This window comes from Mesoplodon bidens, assembly GCF_964165515.1.
Source record: "Mesoplodon bidens genome assembly, chromosome: 9".
NCBI lineage: Eukaryota > Metazoa > Chordata > Mammalia > Artiodactyla > Ziphiidae > Mesoplodon > Mesoplodon bidens.
The window spans coordinates 84,588,090-84,608,733 of record NC_138166.1 but is presented as its reverse complement, the minus strand read 5'-3'; the positions used below and the strand labels follow the sequence as shown (position 1 = coordinate 84,608,733).

Sequence of the window (20,644 nt, the reverse complement as noted above, 5' to 3'; positions counted from 1 at the left end):
CCTGGTCGGGGAACTAAAGATCCCACAAGCTGCACAGCCAAAAGAAAAGGAAAAAAAAAGCTATTTCTACAATTTGTAAGTTTTCTGAATTTTAAATTATGTCAACTAGTTTACTAAAAGTTACTTCAAGACTATTTTAGAGTAAAAAACCCCGAAATTTATATTACTTCTATTATCCTTACAATTTTTACACCGGTCTACACAAACCCTTATATAGCTACAGAACCAAAGATGCTTAAATACACACTGGATGGAATAAGCTACTATGGTCGTCTGTTATCCTACAGATTTATCTACTTTCATATATTAGGAATAGATACTAGTATAATATTAATATTTATGACAATGCTGGACACCTAATAAACATTTGTTATATAAACATTTATTACCAGCCTAATATAGGCCTCATATTTATGTTTTTAAATCAAAATCCCACTTCCTACAGTATGCTTTTAAACAAGAACTGAAAAGAAATTGCACAGAGCTAGAAAAACTAAAAACCAAACGAACAAACCACGAATCACCCAATCACTCAAGTCCAACCTGTTGGTCCTGAGAATCTTTGATGGCTCCTTTCTGCTCAAGCTTGAAGCCCTCAAACAGCAATTCAGAGCCTTTCCTGATCCCTCACACTCCTGCCTGTTTAAGTCTGTCTCTCTGCTTAGAAAGCCGAGTCCTTCCCTTAGCTCTTGGCCTGGTCTACCTAGCCTTCGATGCCTGGAAGTTCCCTGGTGGCCCAGTGGTTAGGATTCTGGGCTTTAACTGCTGTGGCCTGGGTTCAATCCCTGGTCGGGAAACTGAGATCCTGCAAGCTGCGCAGTGCGGCCAAGAAAAGAAAAAAACCTACAGCCCTTACAATTCAGTACCATACCACTCAAATAATAGGACAGACATGGACAATTAATAAGATGATTACACCATAACTATGTAAATACATAATAAATATGATTTTAGGCAAACTATAATCACTTAGGAAATTTACTCACAAGCTGTGATTTACCTCAAGTGAACTCAATTTCTCTTTCTAAAAATCTTGAAACACAGAAAATGCGGTGTGGAAGAAAGAGCAATAACTTCTACAAATATCTAGATTTGAATCCAGGTTCTTTCTAACTGCTTCCTTGGGCAAGTTGCTGACCCTCACTGAGTCTCAGCTTCTTCATTTGTATGAGTGGATTATTATTCCTGTACTTTACAGAGTTATTATACTTGCTATTATCTTAAAATGTTTATTGGTTAATAATATATGTATCTTCCCAGGAGGCTATAAGCTATTTGAGGGAAGAGGAATTATTTGCATTCACCTTTCTATTACCAAACCTAAGGCACACAGAAAACACTGAACAAATTTACAAATTTAATTTTTCTCTACTCATTTCGTTAATATTTATTTTTATTCTCCAAATAATTATAAGTTTCTAAAGGGCAAAAATCATGTATAGCAATTAGCCTGTATCACCCACAACACCTAAAACAGTTAGAGATATAAAACAGACACTAGAAGTTTCACTGATACTAACTTCAGGGCAAAGTTAACAGTAACAGGGATGATCAAAACAGTGTAGAGCTCTCAGTGGACTTTGATATTGTGCTTAAGAGAGATACAATTTTGGGGACAGGGGTTGGATTATGCAACGGTCTTCTCAAAACACAAATGTTTCTAAGAATTAGCAAGACAAATTTTAAGAAAAAAACTTAACAGAGTTGCTATGGTCAACAGACAGGAACTCTAAGAATCTCTATAATGTCATTTGCCTTATTACCTGGAGCCATAAGATACTTTTTGAAACTGCTTTTGGGCAAATATGAAAAGACATACAGTATATTCCAGGATTTTCTCTAAACGACTGTACAATGGAGAAGACATTCCATTCTAAGTTTACTGCCAACTATTTTTGAGACAAATGTAACTCACACGGATTAAAGGTTGAGGAGTCAATGAAAGATGATTTTATATTTACCTACTCATTCATTCATTCATTAAGCCAAAAATACTACTGGACGCCTGCTACATACCAGGTACTGTACTAGCTGCTGAGGATACAATGGTAAGACCATTACTCTTTCTGTCCTCTGGAGCTTACAGTCTAGTCCTGTGCTGTCCAACACAGTGGCCACTAGCCACATATGACTCCTGAGCATCTGAAATAAGGCTGGTTCAAACTGAGCTATGCTTTAAATGTAAAATACCCCCTGGATTTCAAACACTTAGTATCCAAAAATAAACGTAAAGTTACTAATTTTTATATCTGAATATAGGTTGAAATGACATTTTTGATCTCTTGAGTCAAATAAAAATTAAGATTAATGTCACCTATTTTTTACTTTTTTCATGTGGCTACTAGAAAATTTAAAGTTTTGTGGCTCACGTAACATGTCTATCAAAAGCGCTTGTCTAGCTCAATTGCTGGCTTCTGTAAATAATGCCATTATCTATGCAAATTAAACTGCTGGGTAAAGAGCATTTGATCAACGTATGATAAATATTAAACATCCTGTCAAGAAGTCTTATAGCTAGGAGTAAAGAGGTAACTATTCTTTCTCTTTAGTCAGTAACTAAAGATTTCTTTGTACATATTTATAGCCCAAGAGTGACTAACATGTTAGAAAGCCATATTTTATTTTGAATAAATCATGGGGATTTATCAGGGTTAATGTCATGGAGACTACACATTAATTTTCATTATGAAGAATATAGCATAGGCTCCTCAACCTAGACCAAGACTTAACTGGGTTTTAGATTCTTAAAAGTAGTTCTCTGAATCTTGTCCCAAATTCTCCATGTGCAAACCCCACTCTCCTAAAAAGTACTTGCTACTAATAAAATCAGCCACAGAATTAGGTTACCTGATTGAGGAACTCCAATTAGAAAATGCATAAGTCAAAAATTAAAACTGAACCTGTGGGCTTCCCTGGTGGCGCAGTGGTTGAGAGGCCGCCTGCCGATGCAGGGGACACGGCTTCGTGCACCGGTCCGGGAGGATCCCACATGCCGCGGAGCAGCTGGTCCTATGAGCCATGGTCGCTGAGCCTGCGCGTCTGGAGCCTGTGCTCCGCAACGGGAGAGGCCACAACAGTGAGAGGCCCGCGTACGGCAAAAAAAAAAAAAAAAAACCCAAAACACAAAAAAACTGAACCTGTATGCAGAGGTGAACTCAATACCCAGACGGGAACATGCAGCTGAGGGAGTATGTACCTGTGGTAACTAAGCCATCTTTTTGCTTCAGTGTACTCATCATGTCACAATGATGAGCACACTTGCTCTTTACCCCAGGGAGTAAGCCAGAGCTTACTGTAACCAGGGACATGGGCTTTAGTTTGCAGCCCAAAGGAAGAAAGACGCTGTCAGAGATAAGGCAATGATGAGGTTGCGCCAGTATTATTACCGTTACAAATAATTTTGTAACAAAGCTTTCTTTAGGTAGATTTATATGCAAATGTCTAAAAATTTCTGGAAACAGAATTTCTGGGGTCAAAGGAATATACACTTAAAAGTGACACAGATAGGGGACTTCCCCGGTGGCGCAGTGGTTAAGAATCTGCCTGCCAATGCAGGGGACATGGGTTCGATCCCTGGTCCAGGAAGATCCCACGTGCCGTGGAGCAACTAAGCCCGTGTGCCACAACAACTGAGCCTGCGCTCTAGGGCCCACGTGCTGCAACTAGAGCCCATGCTCCGCAACAAGAGAAGCCACCGCAATGAGAAACCTGTGCACCACAACGAGGAGTAGCCCCCGCTCACCGCAACTAGAGAAAGCCCACGCGGAGCAATGAAGACCCAACGCGGCCCCCCCCCAAAAAAAATTGTTACAGATATAATATTGTTATAGAGCCATATTGCTTTCCGAAAAGACTGCAACAATTTATACCCCCAGCAATAGTGTATGTAGTGTCTATTCCTTTATGCCCTCTTCAACCTTTTTAGTTTGTGCCAGTCTGATGGGTGTCAGGTTACTTTGTATTTCCCTGATTTTTACTAGTTCACATGTTTATTGGCCCATTTGTATTTCTTCTTTGGGGAATTGCCTGATCATATCCCCTGTCCACTTTCCTATCTATTGTGTTGTCTTCTCAAAGATTTGTAGAAATTATTTATTTATTCTATTTCTTTCTTCCAGCCTGCTATTGGGCTTTTAATTTTGTTTATGGTACCTTTTACTATATGGAAGTTTTTGTGTAATTGAATCTCTCAATCTTTTCTTTTAAGGCTCCTTTGCAACAACAACAAAAGGCTCATTTGCTTTACATCTCATTTAGCTCTGCATCATTATAAAATTACTATTCTTATTTATTTCTAACAATTTTTTAGTTTTGATTTTTAATATTCAGAACCTGAATACATTCTGAACATATTTTTGTGTATTTTATGAGGTAGGGCTCTAATATTTCCTGCAAAATGGATAGGCTATTGTCCCTAAACCCCTTATGGAAAGTCATCCCTTCTACACTGAACTGAAATGCCATCTTTATCGTATACTAAATTGACATGTTCTAGAGTAGAATTGGTAAAATCCCAATATCCAGGTCTAATAACCTTGGAAACAAAATCTTTTGCTCTTTTAAGAATGCACACAATCAAGACACATCACACAATCTTAAATGAGAAAGTTTGCAAATAAAGTAGCATATAACATTTTTGCTTAATAAGCCTATCACAAGATGTAGCCACCTCTAGATGTGCTATCAAACATTTGTGATAAGGCCATTGTAAAAAAACAACAACAACAACAACCTTTATTGCTAAAAGTATTAACTAGTTATAAATATCATACAGCTTAAATGATAAATTCAGTTTAACTTAAGTGGTCCCTTCTTTCCAAATATAAAGCCCAGCATTACCTCTACCTGAGAAGACAGGTCTTCTATTGTACACCTGGAAGCCTGGACAGGAAAGCCAGGGAAGACTGGGCCAGCTGGTTCCCATCCCTGACTGGTACGTAGACCGTTTTACTACTCCCAGAGTCCAAGCTGCTCAGGCAAAGACCATCCATCCACAGCAGCACACAATATTCTTGGTTATGTAAGCATCTCCTACACAGAGACTCCATACACTGTATGAGATTCATATATAAAGATCTGGCTTCTTAGGGCAGAGTAATCTTAAGTCTAAGTTGGCAGCAGTAAAAGAAACTTGCTTTGACAGACTTTGGTGTTACCATGAGTCAGTTTCAAGTGCTGAGCAAAGCATACTTGAGACAGCTGTCACTACATATCGGCCTGGGCTTCTGGGCTCTGTTCAGTCCCACTGTTTATTTATTGATTCCTGTACCATTACCACACCGTTTTAATTACGAAAGCTCTGAAGTACCTATCAACATCTAGTAGGGCAAACTCCCCTTTGTTACTCTTTTACAAAAACTTCTTAGTTATTTTCCATTTACTCTTGCATTGGGTTTTAGAATCAGTTTGTTAAAATCTGTAAGAGGCCCCTTGGGCAGACACCATCTTATCCAGGTGATCAAAGTTAACATCACCAGTAAAGGGACAAATCAACATCATGTGCAGTGAAATGAACACAGCATTACTTCCGTAGTATTCCAGCTAAAAATGTACAAGTTGAACATAATCATGAAAAAACACAAGACAAACCTAAACTAAAAGGAATTCTACAATATGACTAAGTCCCTACTGTTCAAAAATATTAAGGCTAAAGATACATGAGAACTGAATGCAACACATGATTCCGGGACTTTATTTTACTATAAAGGACATTATTGGAAAAATTGGCAAAATCTGAAATGAGGCCTGTAAATCTGATGATAATGTTAATTTAATCCATTATTTATAGTGTTAATAGTGTTAATTTCTCAATTTTGGTACTTGCTCTGCAGTTACATAAGAGAATATCTGTTTTCCAGGAACAAACACCAAAATATTTAGGGGTAAAGGAGCATAGTGTCTGCAGCTTAATCTCAAGTGGTTCAAACAGAAAAACAATATGTATATGCATACGTATTACAGATAGCGAGGGGAGAAAGGGAAGAGGAGAGGAGAGAGGGAGCAGGATAAAGCAAATGTGATCAAATGTTAACATCTGGGGGACCTGGGTGAATACCGGACAATTTTTTTTACCATTCTTGTAACTTCTCTGTAAGTTTGAAATTATGTCAGACTAAAATTTAAAACTAAATTTTAAGCAAGTCCCTTGAGGATTTTACTTGAGATGACCCATGAAGGAATATAGTCTCTAGCCATTTACCCTCATCTTTTTGATATCATCAGTATAGTTTCATTGTTTTCTACTTGTTTTTTATTCCTAAGTACCTTATAATTTTCTATATAATTGTGAATAGATATCTTTTATTTTTTAATTACTTGTTGTTAATATACAGGAAAGTAATTTATCTTTGCAAGTTTAAATTTTATCCAGCCAATTTTCTAAACTCTAATATTAGTTATCATTAGTTAATTATCTTGAATTTTACATCAGACAATCATATAATCCTGTTATTAAAGACAACTTTCAGCTCTTTCTTTCCAGTATATGTACCTTTTAATTTTTTCTTCATTGTATTGGCTGAAACCTCCAGAACAAGGTTGAATAGTGGAGATGATAATGGGCATTTTTGTCTTGTTTTTTACATTTTTAATGAGGATATTGGTAATGTTTCACTATTATATATGATATTTGCTATTGGTTTCTTCTAGATAGTCTATCAGTAAAATAAAATTTCTTTCATTCCTGGATGCCTACAAATTTTTTTCTTAACCAGGAATGGTTTAAAATAAAGTCTTTATTAAAATGTATGTATAGAAAAGTACATATATCATAAGAGTATAGCTTGATGCATTTTAATAAAATGAACACACTGAGTATCAAATTTTATTAAATGCTTTTGATAACAGAAAAATCAAACTGTTTCTTTTAACCTTTTAAAGTACTAAATACATTCCACAGATAAACGCAATTTGATCTTAATTTCTATTTAGATTTATCCCTGCCATCACATATATATATATACATTTTCAACCATTCTTACTTATTATTTCATTTTCCCACTTTTCTAATTACTGAAATAATCGAGCTTTTTTCCTTTCCTTTTTCCTTAGGGAGATCTACATAGTATTACCCCTAATATTTTTTAAAAACCCATAAGTTGGTATTTCTCTAACAACAGAGTAAACCACGTCTGGAAAGAAATTTGGCTATTAACAGTGGTTACTTCTGGAAAGGGGAATAAGGTGAGGAGTAAAGATGCGAAATGGGACCTTGCTTTTTAATTTAACCTCTTTTATTGTGAAATACAACACATGTATAGGAACATAATTATAAATGTATAGTTTAACAAATTATCAGAAAAGTAACATGTCATCATCATCCAGGTCAAAAAATAGAATACTGCCAGAACACAGATGCCCTCTTACCTGCCCCTTTTGATCACAACCCTCTCCATCCCACCTCCTTCACTTCCAGAGGAAACCTATTTCCTGATTTTTATGGCAATCATAAAACCTGCTTTCTTTTAATAGCTTTATTATACCTAAGTATGCATCCCTAAACAATATTGTTTATTTGGGCCTAGTTTTGAAGTGTATTTGTATAGAATGATATAGTATGTTTCCTTTATGGGATCTTTCATTCAAAATCATGTTTCTGAGATTCATCCACGTTGCTGGGGTTAGAGACAGTCTGTTCATTTCCATTGCCAAATAGTATTTCTTTGTATGAATATATACCACGATTTATCCAGTCTATGTTGCGTGAATGGACATTTGGGTTGCTCAAATTAGTGGCTCTTAATACTGCTATAAACATTTTTGTACATGTTTTCAGGTGTACAGGGGCCCATATTTCTTGGCTATAAATGTAGAAATGGAATTTCTGAGTCATAATGTATGGAAATCTTTACCTTTACTAGATAAAGGCCAAACTGGTTACAAAATATTTAGTATTAGTATCCACAGTCTTTTTAATTTAGCAATTCCTGTGAGTTTGTAGACCTAGCTCACTGTGGTTTTAATATGCATCTATCTCATTACTAGTGAGGTTGAGCACCTTCTCATGTTTGTTGGCCAACTGGATTGATCCTTTTGGGAAGTGGCTGCTCAAGCCTTTTATACATTCTTGTACTGAGATGTCTTTTTCTTATTGATTTATACAAATTTGTTATATATGCTTGAGATAAGGACATTCATTTTTCACCCTATATATTTCCATATTATTTGAATTTTAATAAGCATATATTACACCTAGAAATTCTAAAATGAAAAATTATAAGATCTTTAGCAGAGTTTTACTTTCTTCCTATCCCGTTTGTTTAAATCGTCTGAAATGTTAGTTACAGAATGTTATATATATACATACACATACATACACATATACTAGATTTACATTATTCTTCTATATATTTAGAAAACTTTTCTTATCAATTATACCAGGCTTCACAGTCCCTGTATTTATACACAACTCTAAGTTTTTCTGCTTTTTTTATATACTACCGCTTCTTATGCCCAAACCTTCCTCTTTCTTGGATTTGTTTTTCATTTTACTCAGAACACCTCTTCGAGTAATTTTCTCAAAAAGGGTGTGTTCATAAACTTTCAGAGTTCTTATTTATTTTGACCTCCATTTAAACATTTAAATATTAGTGAGGCTGGATACAGTTCTGTGTTCAAAATAATTTTCCCTCAGAACACTGAAGGCACTTATCTTCTAGCAAACTATGTTGCAGGTGAGAAATCTCAGTCTTGAGTCTTTCTATGTAGCCTGTTTTCTATCTCTGGAATCATAAGTAGTTCAGTAATGTACAGATAGATGCTTTTTGCTTTTACATTTTCCTAGCTTGTTCCTTGGTGGGCTTTTTTTTTTTTTTTTTGCGGTACACGGTCCTCTCACTGTTGTGGCCTCTCCCGTTGCAGAGCACAGGCTCTAGACGCGCAGGCTCAGTGGCCATGGCTCACGGGCCCAGCCGCTCCGCGGGATGTGGGATCTTCCCGGACTGGGGCACGAACCCATGTCCCCTGCATCGGCAGGCAGACTCTCAACCACTGCACCACCAGGGAAGCCCTTTGGTGGGCCCTTTATACTTGAAAACTCGAGAGTCTTTCTTCAGCATAGGGAAATATTCTTTATTTCTTTATTTACTCTCTTCCACTGTCTTTCCTTATGTAACTCTATAAAATGGATACTGGATCACTTATATCTACCCTCAAAGTATAATTTTCCTCATGTACTTTCTCTTTTCGTCCTCTTGCTTTATGGTCTGTAAATTTCCTCTACTTTATTTTTGTAAAAATTGGTCTTAAACCTGTGTATTATTTAATCCTCCAACTGCATCTTTATTTCAGCAAGTTTCAATATGGAACTAATTCCTTAACCATTCCTTTTTTTTGCACGGCAGTTGTCTTTTTATTTGTGGACCCAATTCTCTCTTGACTCTGAGGAAACCTGCTGTGATCAGAACAAGTTTAGTTTCCCTCAAGTGTCTGGTAAGCCTTGATCACTGATTCATATTAAAAAGTGAAGGACTACATTGATTAGTATTCTAAGAGATAATGAATTTCCTCCACAGTTGTATTACTCTGTCTCCAAACCTCCAAATGGGAGATGTGTTTGATTATGGGTGTCTGCAGGTAAGTGGTACACTCACAGACAGATTTCTCTTTAGAAGTGGAGAAAAAGCAGTTTTTCTAAAATAAGGAAGGCTGCATTTTGCTAGCATGGTCATTTAATATACATCAGTCCTTGGTGGAGTCTGCTTTCTTCTCCTCCCCCTATTCCACCCTCCTCATCCAAGCTATTGTGGAAGTCCATTACCTAAAGCTCTGCTTTGTACGCACACTGTTTCCATTCCCAGTCCATGAAAGCACTGCCTATTCAACCCTCCCCTAAACAAATCCCCTACTTTGCTTGAAGAACTGTTCTTAGAGCTTTATCTTAGAACTAATGCCATTGCCAGGGAGGGAGGGAGAGAAGTAGGAGAAATAACAGTTCTGAAGGCAGTCCCTTAATTACTTGCCCTGATGTTCCATCTTCCCCCTACATGCTCCCTCCTCCTCCACTTGCTGATTCTAGGCTTGAGTTTCAGGACAGGAGCTCTTTAAGAAATTATCTGATTTCCAGCATGCCGCAGGAGTACCTATTTGGGGTTGCATTTTATTCTGTTCTGGTTTCTCAATCATTAGAATTCCAACTGCTTTCTGTTACCCTGAAATTCCTCAAATTTTCTGGTATTATAACAATAGCAAGAATGACAGCAGCTAACATTAAGTCAACATTGGCTACACAGACTGTCAGTAGAAATATCTGTTATCCTGGTCTTTAGCTAGTTGACAAGCTAGAGTTAAGGCAATTAATTTGGCTTGTTATGCTGACTTTGTTTCTGATAACTAAAAGTTTTCAATTATGGGAAAAAAAACATTGGCTAAATGTAAAAACTCTTCTAAGTGCTTTGCACATATTACCTCTCTTGATACTCACAACAAACCTAGGAGGTTGGTACTATTATCATCATCCTAATTTTACAGATGAGGAAACTGAGGCAAAAAAAAAAAAAAAGAATAGGCAACTTGTCTAAAGTCACACAGTTGGTAAATGGCAGAGCCTGGATTCAGACATAGGTAATCTGGCTTCAAAGCCTCCCTTTTCTGTTTTTCAATATAATTATGATTCATTCTTTTTTGTAGGTCTGCTTTGTCATTTTCAGTAATAAGTGAGAAGTATGGGAGGGTAAATGGGTGTAAGCAGTCTATCATTTTGTAATGAAAACACACTGTTTTCACTATACTGATATTGTTTTCACACCACTTATAATGGGTAGCAACATCTTTTAGAGAATATGCAGGATCTAGTGAAGGAATCTAGCGACAGAAAATGAGCCCTATGAAACTGTTTAATCAGAATCAAAAGAGATAATGTGTAGGAGTTCCAAAACGAGAGGCTTGAAAGTGGCAATTTCAAAAGTATAGATAAGTTGTTTTAAAAATCTAAGGAAACACTAAATAGCATTTTCGTATTCTCAGCAACTTATTAGTTTACTGTCACCACCACCAGAGAGAAGTTGAGGATGTACTAAAATTTTAGTCCCATCCTATTCCCTGACAGCAGCCTTACAAATAATTCAGTTCAACTCAAATACATATGATATACCTACTACATGCACTGTGCTACAAACTGGAGATAAAGAAATGAAAGGCACTGTCCCACTGTCCCTGCCCTTACAGAGCTTACAGTCTATGGCAGGCAGGAACAAGTAAACAAATGACTATAATTCAGTGTGGTAAGTGTTATGATACAGGCAGATACACAGAGGGTGCAATCAAAACAAAGAGACAAGCCTTCCAAGGAGGTTTCTCTAGAAATAACTCATAGACTGAGTGTTCAAGGATATGCTATTATTGGCTTGGGGAGATTAAACTGAATTTATCATCTTTTCCCTCAATCTGCTCTTCCATCCATCTATATAATACCTGGTAAAGAGAAAATGGTCCACACAGAAAGCTGGAAGCTTTCTTGACTCTTCCCTCCTCCTCCTGAATTGGTCATCAAGTCTCATCTAATTCCACTTCCTTATATTTCAAATCAATTACCTACTCTCTCTTCCTACTAAATATAACTACCTTAGCTGCAGCCTCTATCATTTCTCACCTTGATAACTCTAATAACCCTAGCTGGTCTTCCAATAAAATCTCTTCATTAATTAAATATAAACGGATCCTGAAAACTCCCCTTGGGTGGTGCTCCACTTGATCTGGGCCCTCTCCAGCTTCTTCTTTCCACACTCTTTCCCACTCTGCCCAACTTCCTACAGTTCTCTGAAAGACCGTGCTCTGTTTTGCCTAACTGCCTTTATTTAAGCTGTTTGGTCCTTGTGGTTTGAGATGTTCCAGCCTTCCCCTGTTAACACATACTCAGACTACTCGATACATCTCTTCTGAAAAGTCATCCTGATGGCTACTTATCTTCCCCTGTCCTTCCCACAGGCTGAGGCAGGTACCTCTTCTGTGTGCTCCCATACCACACTAACTCATCAGGACCCTTATCACAAAGAATTACACTCAAATTATTCTGTAATTGTTTCTTTACTTGATTCTCTATAATCTAGATGATTGAACTAGCACAAAGCCTGTTACACAGGAGGCAATCAAAAAATACTGAAAGAATGAAAGCATGAACAAACGAACGAACGAGGTTAGTTAAGTCTGTGAAATCTGATGAGATAACCAAAGGAGATAATGGAGAGGACAGAACGTTGGAGCAATACCCATCTTTAGTGAGTAGGAAGAGAGAAGCCAGTAAAGGAAACAGAATGAACAATCAAAGAGGCAGGAAGAAAACATCTCAGATTGTACAGCAAAGTATAACCCAAAAGAAGAGAAAACTTTAAGAAGGTACAGGTGGTCAACAGATCAAACACTACAAACAGGTCAAAGAAGGTGAGGACTAAGACAAGGCCACTGATTTAGAAGCGGTCACTGGTGATCTTGCTGTTGCTAATGCTGAGTTTACTCCCGCCTCACTCTTCTCAGCACTGTCAGAGACCATCTTCCTCAGCAATTTTTTGAGGCAATTTAGGGCTTACGAAAATAACCAAAGATATGAAACTTACCTGTGCTAATCTCTTTTTTCCATGATTAAAATATTGAAAAACAGAGAATATAAAGAAAATAAAATCCCACCATCCAGATATAATGTTATTTCACTATTTCCTTTGTTTTTTATGTTTATATTTGTACAAAACTGATATTACATTGAATTTTACATCCTAGTTAAACAATTTCTTAATTATACTTAAATTTAGTCAGTTCCCAAGTTAGCCTTCTCATTGTAAATCAAAACATTAGTATTCTAATTTTTAAATAGAAAAAAGAGAAAATTTTATCAAATTAGATGTACTGCTTGGTTATGTGTGCACAATGGTTTTTTTGTCACATAACACTAAAATTACCTATTAGTTTCTATCAATAAAATTATTTATGCTAAAAGGTAGCATAGCAGGAATTCCCTGGCGGTCCAGTGGTTAGCACTTGGTCTCTTCACTTCCATGGCCCGGGTTCAATCCCTGGTCAGGGAACTAAGATCCCACAAGCCACATGGCGTGGCCAAATGATATAAAATAAAATAAAATAAAAGGTAGCATAGCACCCTAAGTATCTTATCTTGACCTATTTAGGCTAGATTTTATTTTTTTCATGATCTGGACCTTGGTCACTAAAAATAGGTTAGGCACTAGATATAGAAACGTCTTTAGCTGCTGCAGGTCTTTTTTCTAGTCTTTTTGTTTTTCCTAAAATAATCTCTTCAGTCAAAATTAGATACACTGGCTTATAAATAATAAGGTCTAAACTATAACATTAAAAATGCTTGTCTTACAATTTATTATATCTAGAAAAACAGTATGAACCAGAGTTTTCAACCCTCTTCTGAGATTTTCTTTTTTCAGTAGGGAGTATGTTTTACTAGAAGAAGTAAAAAATAGAAAGAATGAAACATTTCTAAAAGTAAGAATTACTAGGTCAAAGGATGTGAACATTTTCAAGGCTTTTGATACATATTGCCAAATTAAATCCAGAAAGGCTGTGTCAAATTTACACTTCCTTCAATATATGAGCTTCATTTCCCCATACCCTTGCAACACTGACTATTCTTATTTTTAGTCTTTGCCAATCTAATAGGTAAAAATGATAACCTTATTATTTTAATTATGTTTATAACAATAGTGAAAATAAACATTTGTTCATATTTATTGACCTTTCTTTTTTACAAATTGATTATTCATGTTCTTTTACCTATTTTTCTAGTGGGTATTTGCTTTTAAACTATTGATTTATAAGAGCTCTTTATATATTCATGACATTAACCATTTGTTACAAATATTTCCCCCTTTTATCTTTTTATTTATGGTTTCTGACATAAGAGGTTTTTAGTTTTATACTCAGATAAATTTTATTTCTTTCTTAAAATCATATTTAGAAAATTATTTCCCATACCCCATATTTTATAAATTATTCAAAGTTCTTTTTAATATGTTTACAGTGGAATAATACTGACATCAATGAGATGATTTATTTCTACGACCTAATACACATTAAGTGATTCTAACTTCCTAAAACTTATAATTACAATTCCAACAGTGGTCACTATGAAACACAGGTTTAAAATTAAATTCTAGATTTTCTTTCATCCAATTTTAGCTGTTTAGACAATTTTTAAAAACCAGAGTTTTGAGTTTAGAAAATTCATTCAAAGTTCCCTTTAACCCATACGAAGCACAGATCTCTTGCTAGTTATCACCCACCTCTCAAAAACCTGTTAGGGATCCTTATGATGGGACAGGACTGAATGAAGCGCCTCCTAACTGGGTCCCATCGTATTTTCTTCTTACCTGTTACCACAATTATCAGCAATAAGTCAGACACATACAACACATGGCAAATAATACATAGTAACTGTAGTTATAAAGACAGAAAAACAGGAAACAAAACAATACTTGAATACAGAAAGAAGTGATGTAAAGTAGCATTTAACCCTGTTTTGGAAGTCAAAACAAAATTTAATTAATATATAAGCAGTGATGAAGGTTTTCAACTCATCCCCAAAAGAATAAGAACAATTACGTGCACCATTTTTCGGAATTCTGGTTCAACAGACATGCATTCAATAATCACCAATGCCATCTTGTGGCAAAAATTCACCAGGAGCTTTAGAAACAGATTAGAAACGATGACATTTTTACAAGTCAGTGAATGTTAAAAAGGGAGCTCTGACTAAAATTAGTTTGGCATAATGTAGGCTCCTGTCCTCTTCCAGGTTTGGTATTCTTTTATCAGTTATATGGTTAAGAGGATAAAGCAATGGGCACCATTCTTTAAATATGAAATAAGCTGATCTTGCTGTAATTAAAATTGTGTGGTAGCAACCAAATAAAACAAACATTTAATATCGTGACACTTCCACTGTAGGGGGAGAAAAAAAAGGAAATTCCTCTGCCTTCACAGGAAGCAAATTAACTGCACATTAACCCCAATTAAAACTTGTTTTCTTATAACAGAAGAAAAATGCAAAGCATAGTAGAAGTGTTAAATGGGATAATTTTGTCTCTTCCCAAAGGTTTGATAGCTCCCAAAGACAGCTTACAAGCAATAAAAACAATTAACACTGGTATAGAATTTAAAGTTTAAAACAGCTTCGACAAGTATTATCTCATTTGATCCTCACAACAACCCTGTATGGATTCAACAGTCATTTCATTAAGCACCTGCTATGCCTTGAGCCCTAGGCTAGGCTCCACGGTAGTCAAAGGAGGATATGACTCCTAGCCTCAAGAACTCATGGTCTTGTGAGGAAGGCAGATGCCTAAACTAATAATTACATTACAGTGAAGTAATTGCTATAACAGGGCCTATAAAAACACTTTGAGGAAGATATTATCATCTTAATTTTACAAGTAAGGAAGCTAAAAAAAAATTAAGTGACTTAATGCCAAAGCCAGGAGTCAAGCCTGGGCAGTTTGACTCTAATACCTGCCTTCTTTCTACTATACCACACTTAACCTGTCTCAAATTCCTTGGAAAGCATATAGTTTTTGGTTCTGGCAATTGGAAATATCTGAGATGTTCATCAGCAAGGTCTGGTCTGTTTACTATAGCACTTGTACATAGAGATACATAAATTCAGTGTAATGAAACAGCATTACCTGCACATGTATACTTAGTATTGCGGCAGAGACAGACTCATGAGCAAGGGAAAGAATTATTTTGCAAAAGAGTTGCAAAAGGGTTTATCCTCCAAGTCTTTTAAATCAGTAGTTCCCAAATGCTGGTCTACAGACCACTCGTGGGCTAAGGTGAAGATTCACCAGTCCAACACAAAATGAGAAAAATATGGACAAGGCAATGAGTTTTTAAAAATGCTAAAATGTTCCATTTAAAAGTCTGTCCTTTTTTCAGAAATTAGAAACTTTTGTTATTAAATATTCTTTTATTTTAAGAGATGAAGGTGATAGAAAATGGTACTTGATTTTGTTTTTTAATATTCTTTCTTGGAAAAATAAAAAACTTGCAAGCCTATGTGTATCCCCAAAATATACACATATTTAAATTTGTAGGTTTATGACATCCAAAGACTGGAGAAGCACAGCTTTAAATCAATACAATATTTGTCTATCACTCATAAGTCCAACATTGTCAACCACACTATCAAAGGATACATAAGATGTATAAGAAACTTCCCTTGCCCTCAAGAAGTTTATATTCTAATTAGGGAGACAAGACAAACACATAAAACAATTAGATAGCAATACAAGACAGAATATAACAAGTGATTAGCTTAAAATTTGACATTTTTATGTATCAAAAGCATTAAAATGTACATACCCTTTGACCCAGCTATTCCACTTCTAGGAATTTATTCCTAAAGAAATAATCATAGATGCATGGAAAGATGTATGGACAAAGATACATACTATGATATTATTTATAATGGTAAAAAATTAGAAACACTTTCAGTGCCCAATGATAGGGAGATGGTTAAGTATGCTAAATAAACATTTAAATATATTCATATTCTACATACCACTAAAAAAAGTACATACAAGAATATTTACTAACATGAGAAAACATTCACAATATATTGCAAATGAAAGGTGCAAGGTACAAAATAGTAGCAGTGCATGATACCATATCAACAAAGAAAAAAGTATATATTCATGAAAAATACAGGCAGGATATACATCAAATTTTAATTGTGGTTATCTTTGGGCAGTTATTATGAGTGATTTTGTTTTTTTCTCCTTAGTGCTGGTGTTTATTTTCCAAGCTTTCTCATTGAGTAGGCATTACTTTTGGACTGGAAAAAAAAACAATACCATATTACTTTAATTTTTTTTTGAAGCTATGATAAGAAAATACTATAAAGAAACATACCAAAGTATTAACATTGGTTATGATTCAGGTTGAGGATTATCACCCCTTTTATATTATCCAAAAATTCTAAGACATATTGTTTTATAATGGAAAAATATAAAACAAATTTAGATAACAGTGAGGGAGAAATACTGAAAATTACTGAACCAAAGTTGTACTCAAAAATCCTTTCTGATGTTTTCTCAGAGCTCTGTCAAACATCTTTGGCCTGCTTTTCTCTCAGCAACCAACATAAGTCACAGGCATAGGCTAATGTTGACTCTACAGAGGTTATTCGCACTAAGTTCAGAATCCATATTTTCTTCCTTCATCCAAAGAGCAGAAAAAAAGAGAAACCAGCAACATAGCATATATATGCCTCTTCAATTTCATGTAAAGATATTCCTGAAAAATATATTTGTTCTTGAAGCTTTAATTTTTATATATTTGAATGCCAATGTTCATTTGTGATTGCTTATACTCTTCAAAACAAAAACCATAATTTTTTTAATCATTTCATCAATATTTTATTTTTTGCTTTTCAATTTTTCCTTTTTATTTACTTCACTATACATATGACATAGTCATTGACAGTCAAGGTGGTAGGCTGAGCACACTGCAAGCAAGCTCCCCTCTCCCCAAAGCCCCACAAGTAACACAAAAGCCATTTAAAAAAATTATAATCAAAAGAAAGCAAGAAATGGTCTTAGTCAATCACTGAAAGATGTAAGGCTGACAGAATCAGCTTAAAGAAGGAAACCACAGTGCTATACACCCAGAGTAGAGGGCTATTGCAAGTGATCTGAACAGCCCTCAGAGTAAACTAAGCCCAGAGGTGGAAGACAGCAGAAAGAACTGAAATAATTTATAGAATTTACAGCATAACTGGTTAGGGGGTGGCATGGAAGTTACAAAGCAGGTCAACCTCTCCCACCATTTACCATTTTGGTTCAAGCATTATAGAATAGAGGTACATAATTTGCTCCTAGATGGGAACAGTGGCATCAAACAAGAAAGGTGTCACTCCCCAGGTAGGAACAATGAGTATAAACCCTTGGATCAGAAAGACAGGACAGAGCCCTGGGTGGATATTAAATCCCAGGAAAAAGAGGGGACAGACACTAAAGAAGTCTGGCAATTGGTACACTCTATCTCATTGCACATTCCACCTCTACCCACAGTCAGTGGAGACCTGCTGCAATAAACATATGTAACATTCACAGGAAGGCTAACAAGGACTCTCAAATAAAGGTGAATGAGCACAAAACCAAGACTCAAACATGAAAAAGTTATTAATGTGATAAGCAGAACTCATACCCAAAGAAAGAGAGTTGACAAATTAAATAGAATAAAACCTTAGATTAGGTACAATTACTGTCCTGAGATATGCAAGATGATAATACATTTATTTTAAAAGAAATAAATTGGAACTCTTAGAAGTTAATTTTGATCATTTAAATAAAAAAACTGATTAAGGACTGAAAAAAATAAAGAACAAATTAAATTAGTAATCTAAAAAATGGAGCCAAGAAATGCACCAGAATATAGTATAGAAGGAAAAAGAGGTGGGAAGCATTTTAAGAAGTTAAGATATAAAAGGGGATTGAGCAACTACTATCAAAACGCCACCTGCCTTTTTTTGTAGAAACGGACAAGCTAATCTGAAACTTCATACAGAAACACAAGGAGGGACTTCCCTGGTGGCGCAGTGGTTGGGAGTCCGCCTGCCAATGCAGGGGACACGGGTTCAATCCCTGGTCCGGGAAAGATCCCACATGCCACGGAGCAACTAAGCCCGTGTGCCACAACTACTGAGCCTGCTGCGCTCTAGAGTCCATGAGCCACAACTACTGAAGCCCGCATGCCTAGACCCCGTGCTCTGCAGCAAGAGAAGCCACCGCAATGAGAAGCCTGTGCACCGCAATGAAGAGTAGCCCCCGCTCGCCCCAACTAGAGGAAGCCCGCTCACAGCAACGAAGACCCAACGCAGCCAAAAATAAATAAATAAATAAATTTATTTTAAAAAAAAAAAAAAAGAAACACAAGGAAACCAGAAAACCAAAACAATCTTGAAAAAGAACTAAATTGGAAGACTCACATTTCCTGGTGTCAAAACTTACTAAAAAGATATAGTATTCAAAACTGTAGTCCTGGGGGATTCCCTGGTGGCGCAGCAGTTGAGAGTCCGCCTGCTGATGCAGGGGACATGGGTTCGTGCCCCGGTCTGGGAAGATCCCACATGCCGCGGAGCGGCTAGGCCCGTGAGCCATGGCCGCTGAGCCTGCGCGTCTGGAGCCTGTGCCCCGCAACGGGAGAGGCCACAACAGTGAGAGGCCCGCATACCACACAAAAAAACAAAAAACAACTGTGGTCCTGGCATAAGGACAGACATGTATATTAATGGGACAGAAATTGAAGGGTCTACAAGTAAACCCATGTATCTATGGTCAATTGATTTTTTTTAACATCAGTATAATTGCTTTACAATGGTGTGTTAGCTTCTGCTTTATAACAAAGTTTATCAGCTATACATATACATATATCCCCATAGAATAGACTTATGGTCAATTGATTTTTGACAAGGGTGACAAGATTACTCAACGGGGAAAGCATAGTCTTTTCAACAGATGGCCCTGGGACAACTAGATATACTTTTAAACCTAGAATTCTGTATCTACTCAAACTCTCAGTCAATTGTGGGAGTGAAATGAAGACTTTTTTTTTTTTGGCCGTGCTACATGGCTTGCAGGATCTTAGTTCCCTGACCAGGGATCAAATCTGTGCCCCCTGCAGTGGAAGTGCAGAGTCCTAATCAGTGGACGGCCAGGGAATTCCCAAGACATTTTTGAATGTACAAGGACACAAAATTTTTGCTTCCCTCAGAGTTCTAGTGAATGAATGACTCAAAGATATACATCTGGAATTTAAAAAAAAAATCCAAGAATAATAATCAAGGTATAAGAAAAGAGTAAGCAGAGAAATCAGTAAAGTAAGTTTAAGTAAGTGCTGACTGGAAAACAAAACAAAACACAAAATCTTACTAACATTCAAAACCATAATCTCAGTGATACCGACAGGAATAATTATGAGGGTAAGAAGAAGGGCTGGAGAAGGGAAAGCAGGTGAATGGTAAAGTCCTTGTCTTGTTCAGAAGAAAGATACAGAAAGTGATTAATACAGATACTGATAGAAAATATAAATTTAAGTATTATGTAAAAAATTTAAGATGGCTTCACTCCAAACATTTAAAGACACAAATGCTTTCAGAGAATAGAGAAACTCATTTATGAAACTAGTAGAACCCTGATATCAAAATCTGATAAAGACATTAAAGATCATTACAGGTCAACATCCTTTATAAACATAGGCACAGAAATTCTAAACAAAATATTATCAAATCAAAGTTACATAAAAAAGAATAATACATCATGGCCAAGTGAAATTTGTTCCAAAAATGTGAGGCTGTTATAACATTCAAAAATCAGTATAATTCACCACAAAAACAGAATAAAGAGAAAAACTATGCAATCATCTCAATAAATACAGAAAAAGCATTTGATAAAATTCAACACCAAGCCAACTGGGGGAAAAAAGAAACTTATGCTTACACAAAACCTTGTACGTAAATGTTCATAGAGGGACTTCCCTGGTGGCGCAGGTGGTTAAGAATCTGCCTGCCAGTGCAGGGGACACAAGGTTCGAGCCCTGGTCCAGGAAGATCCCACATACCGCAGAGCACCTAAGCCCGTGCATCACAACTACTGAGCCCGCACTCTAGAGCCCGTGCTCCACAACAAGAGAA

The 20,644-nt window shown here is 36.2% G+C and overlaps 1 protein-coding gene across 6 annotated transcripts in view; it reads right to left on the bottom strand.

Moving 5' to 3' along the window:
- Window positions 1–20,644, bottom strand: part of KLHDC10 (kelch domain containing 10) — a 57,307-nt gene that overhangs the window by 16,212 nt on the left and 20,451 nt on the right. For 2 of the 6 annotated variants that reach the window (XM_081243787.1, XM_081243789.1), the window contains exon 2: window positions 14,238–14,324. The exons of 2 other annotated variants lie outside the window; for them this stretch is intronic. In XM_081243787.1, coding sequence (XP_081099913.1) covers window positions 14,238–14,324 — 87 coding nt within the window. Of the gene's footprint in view, window positions 1–4,839; window positions 5,136–14,237; window positions 14,325–20,644 lie in introns of those variants that run through there. 2 more of the 6 variants (XM_081243790.1, XM_081243792.1) reach the window with 2 other exon arrangements.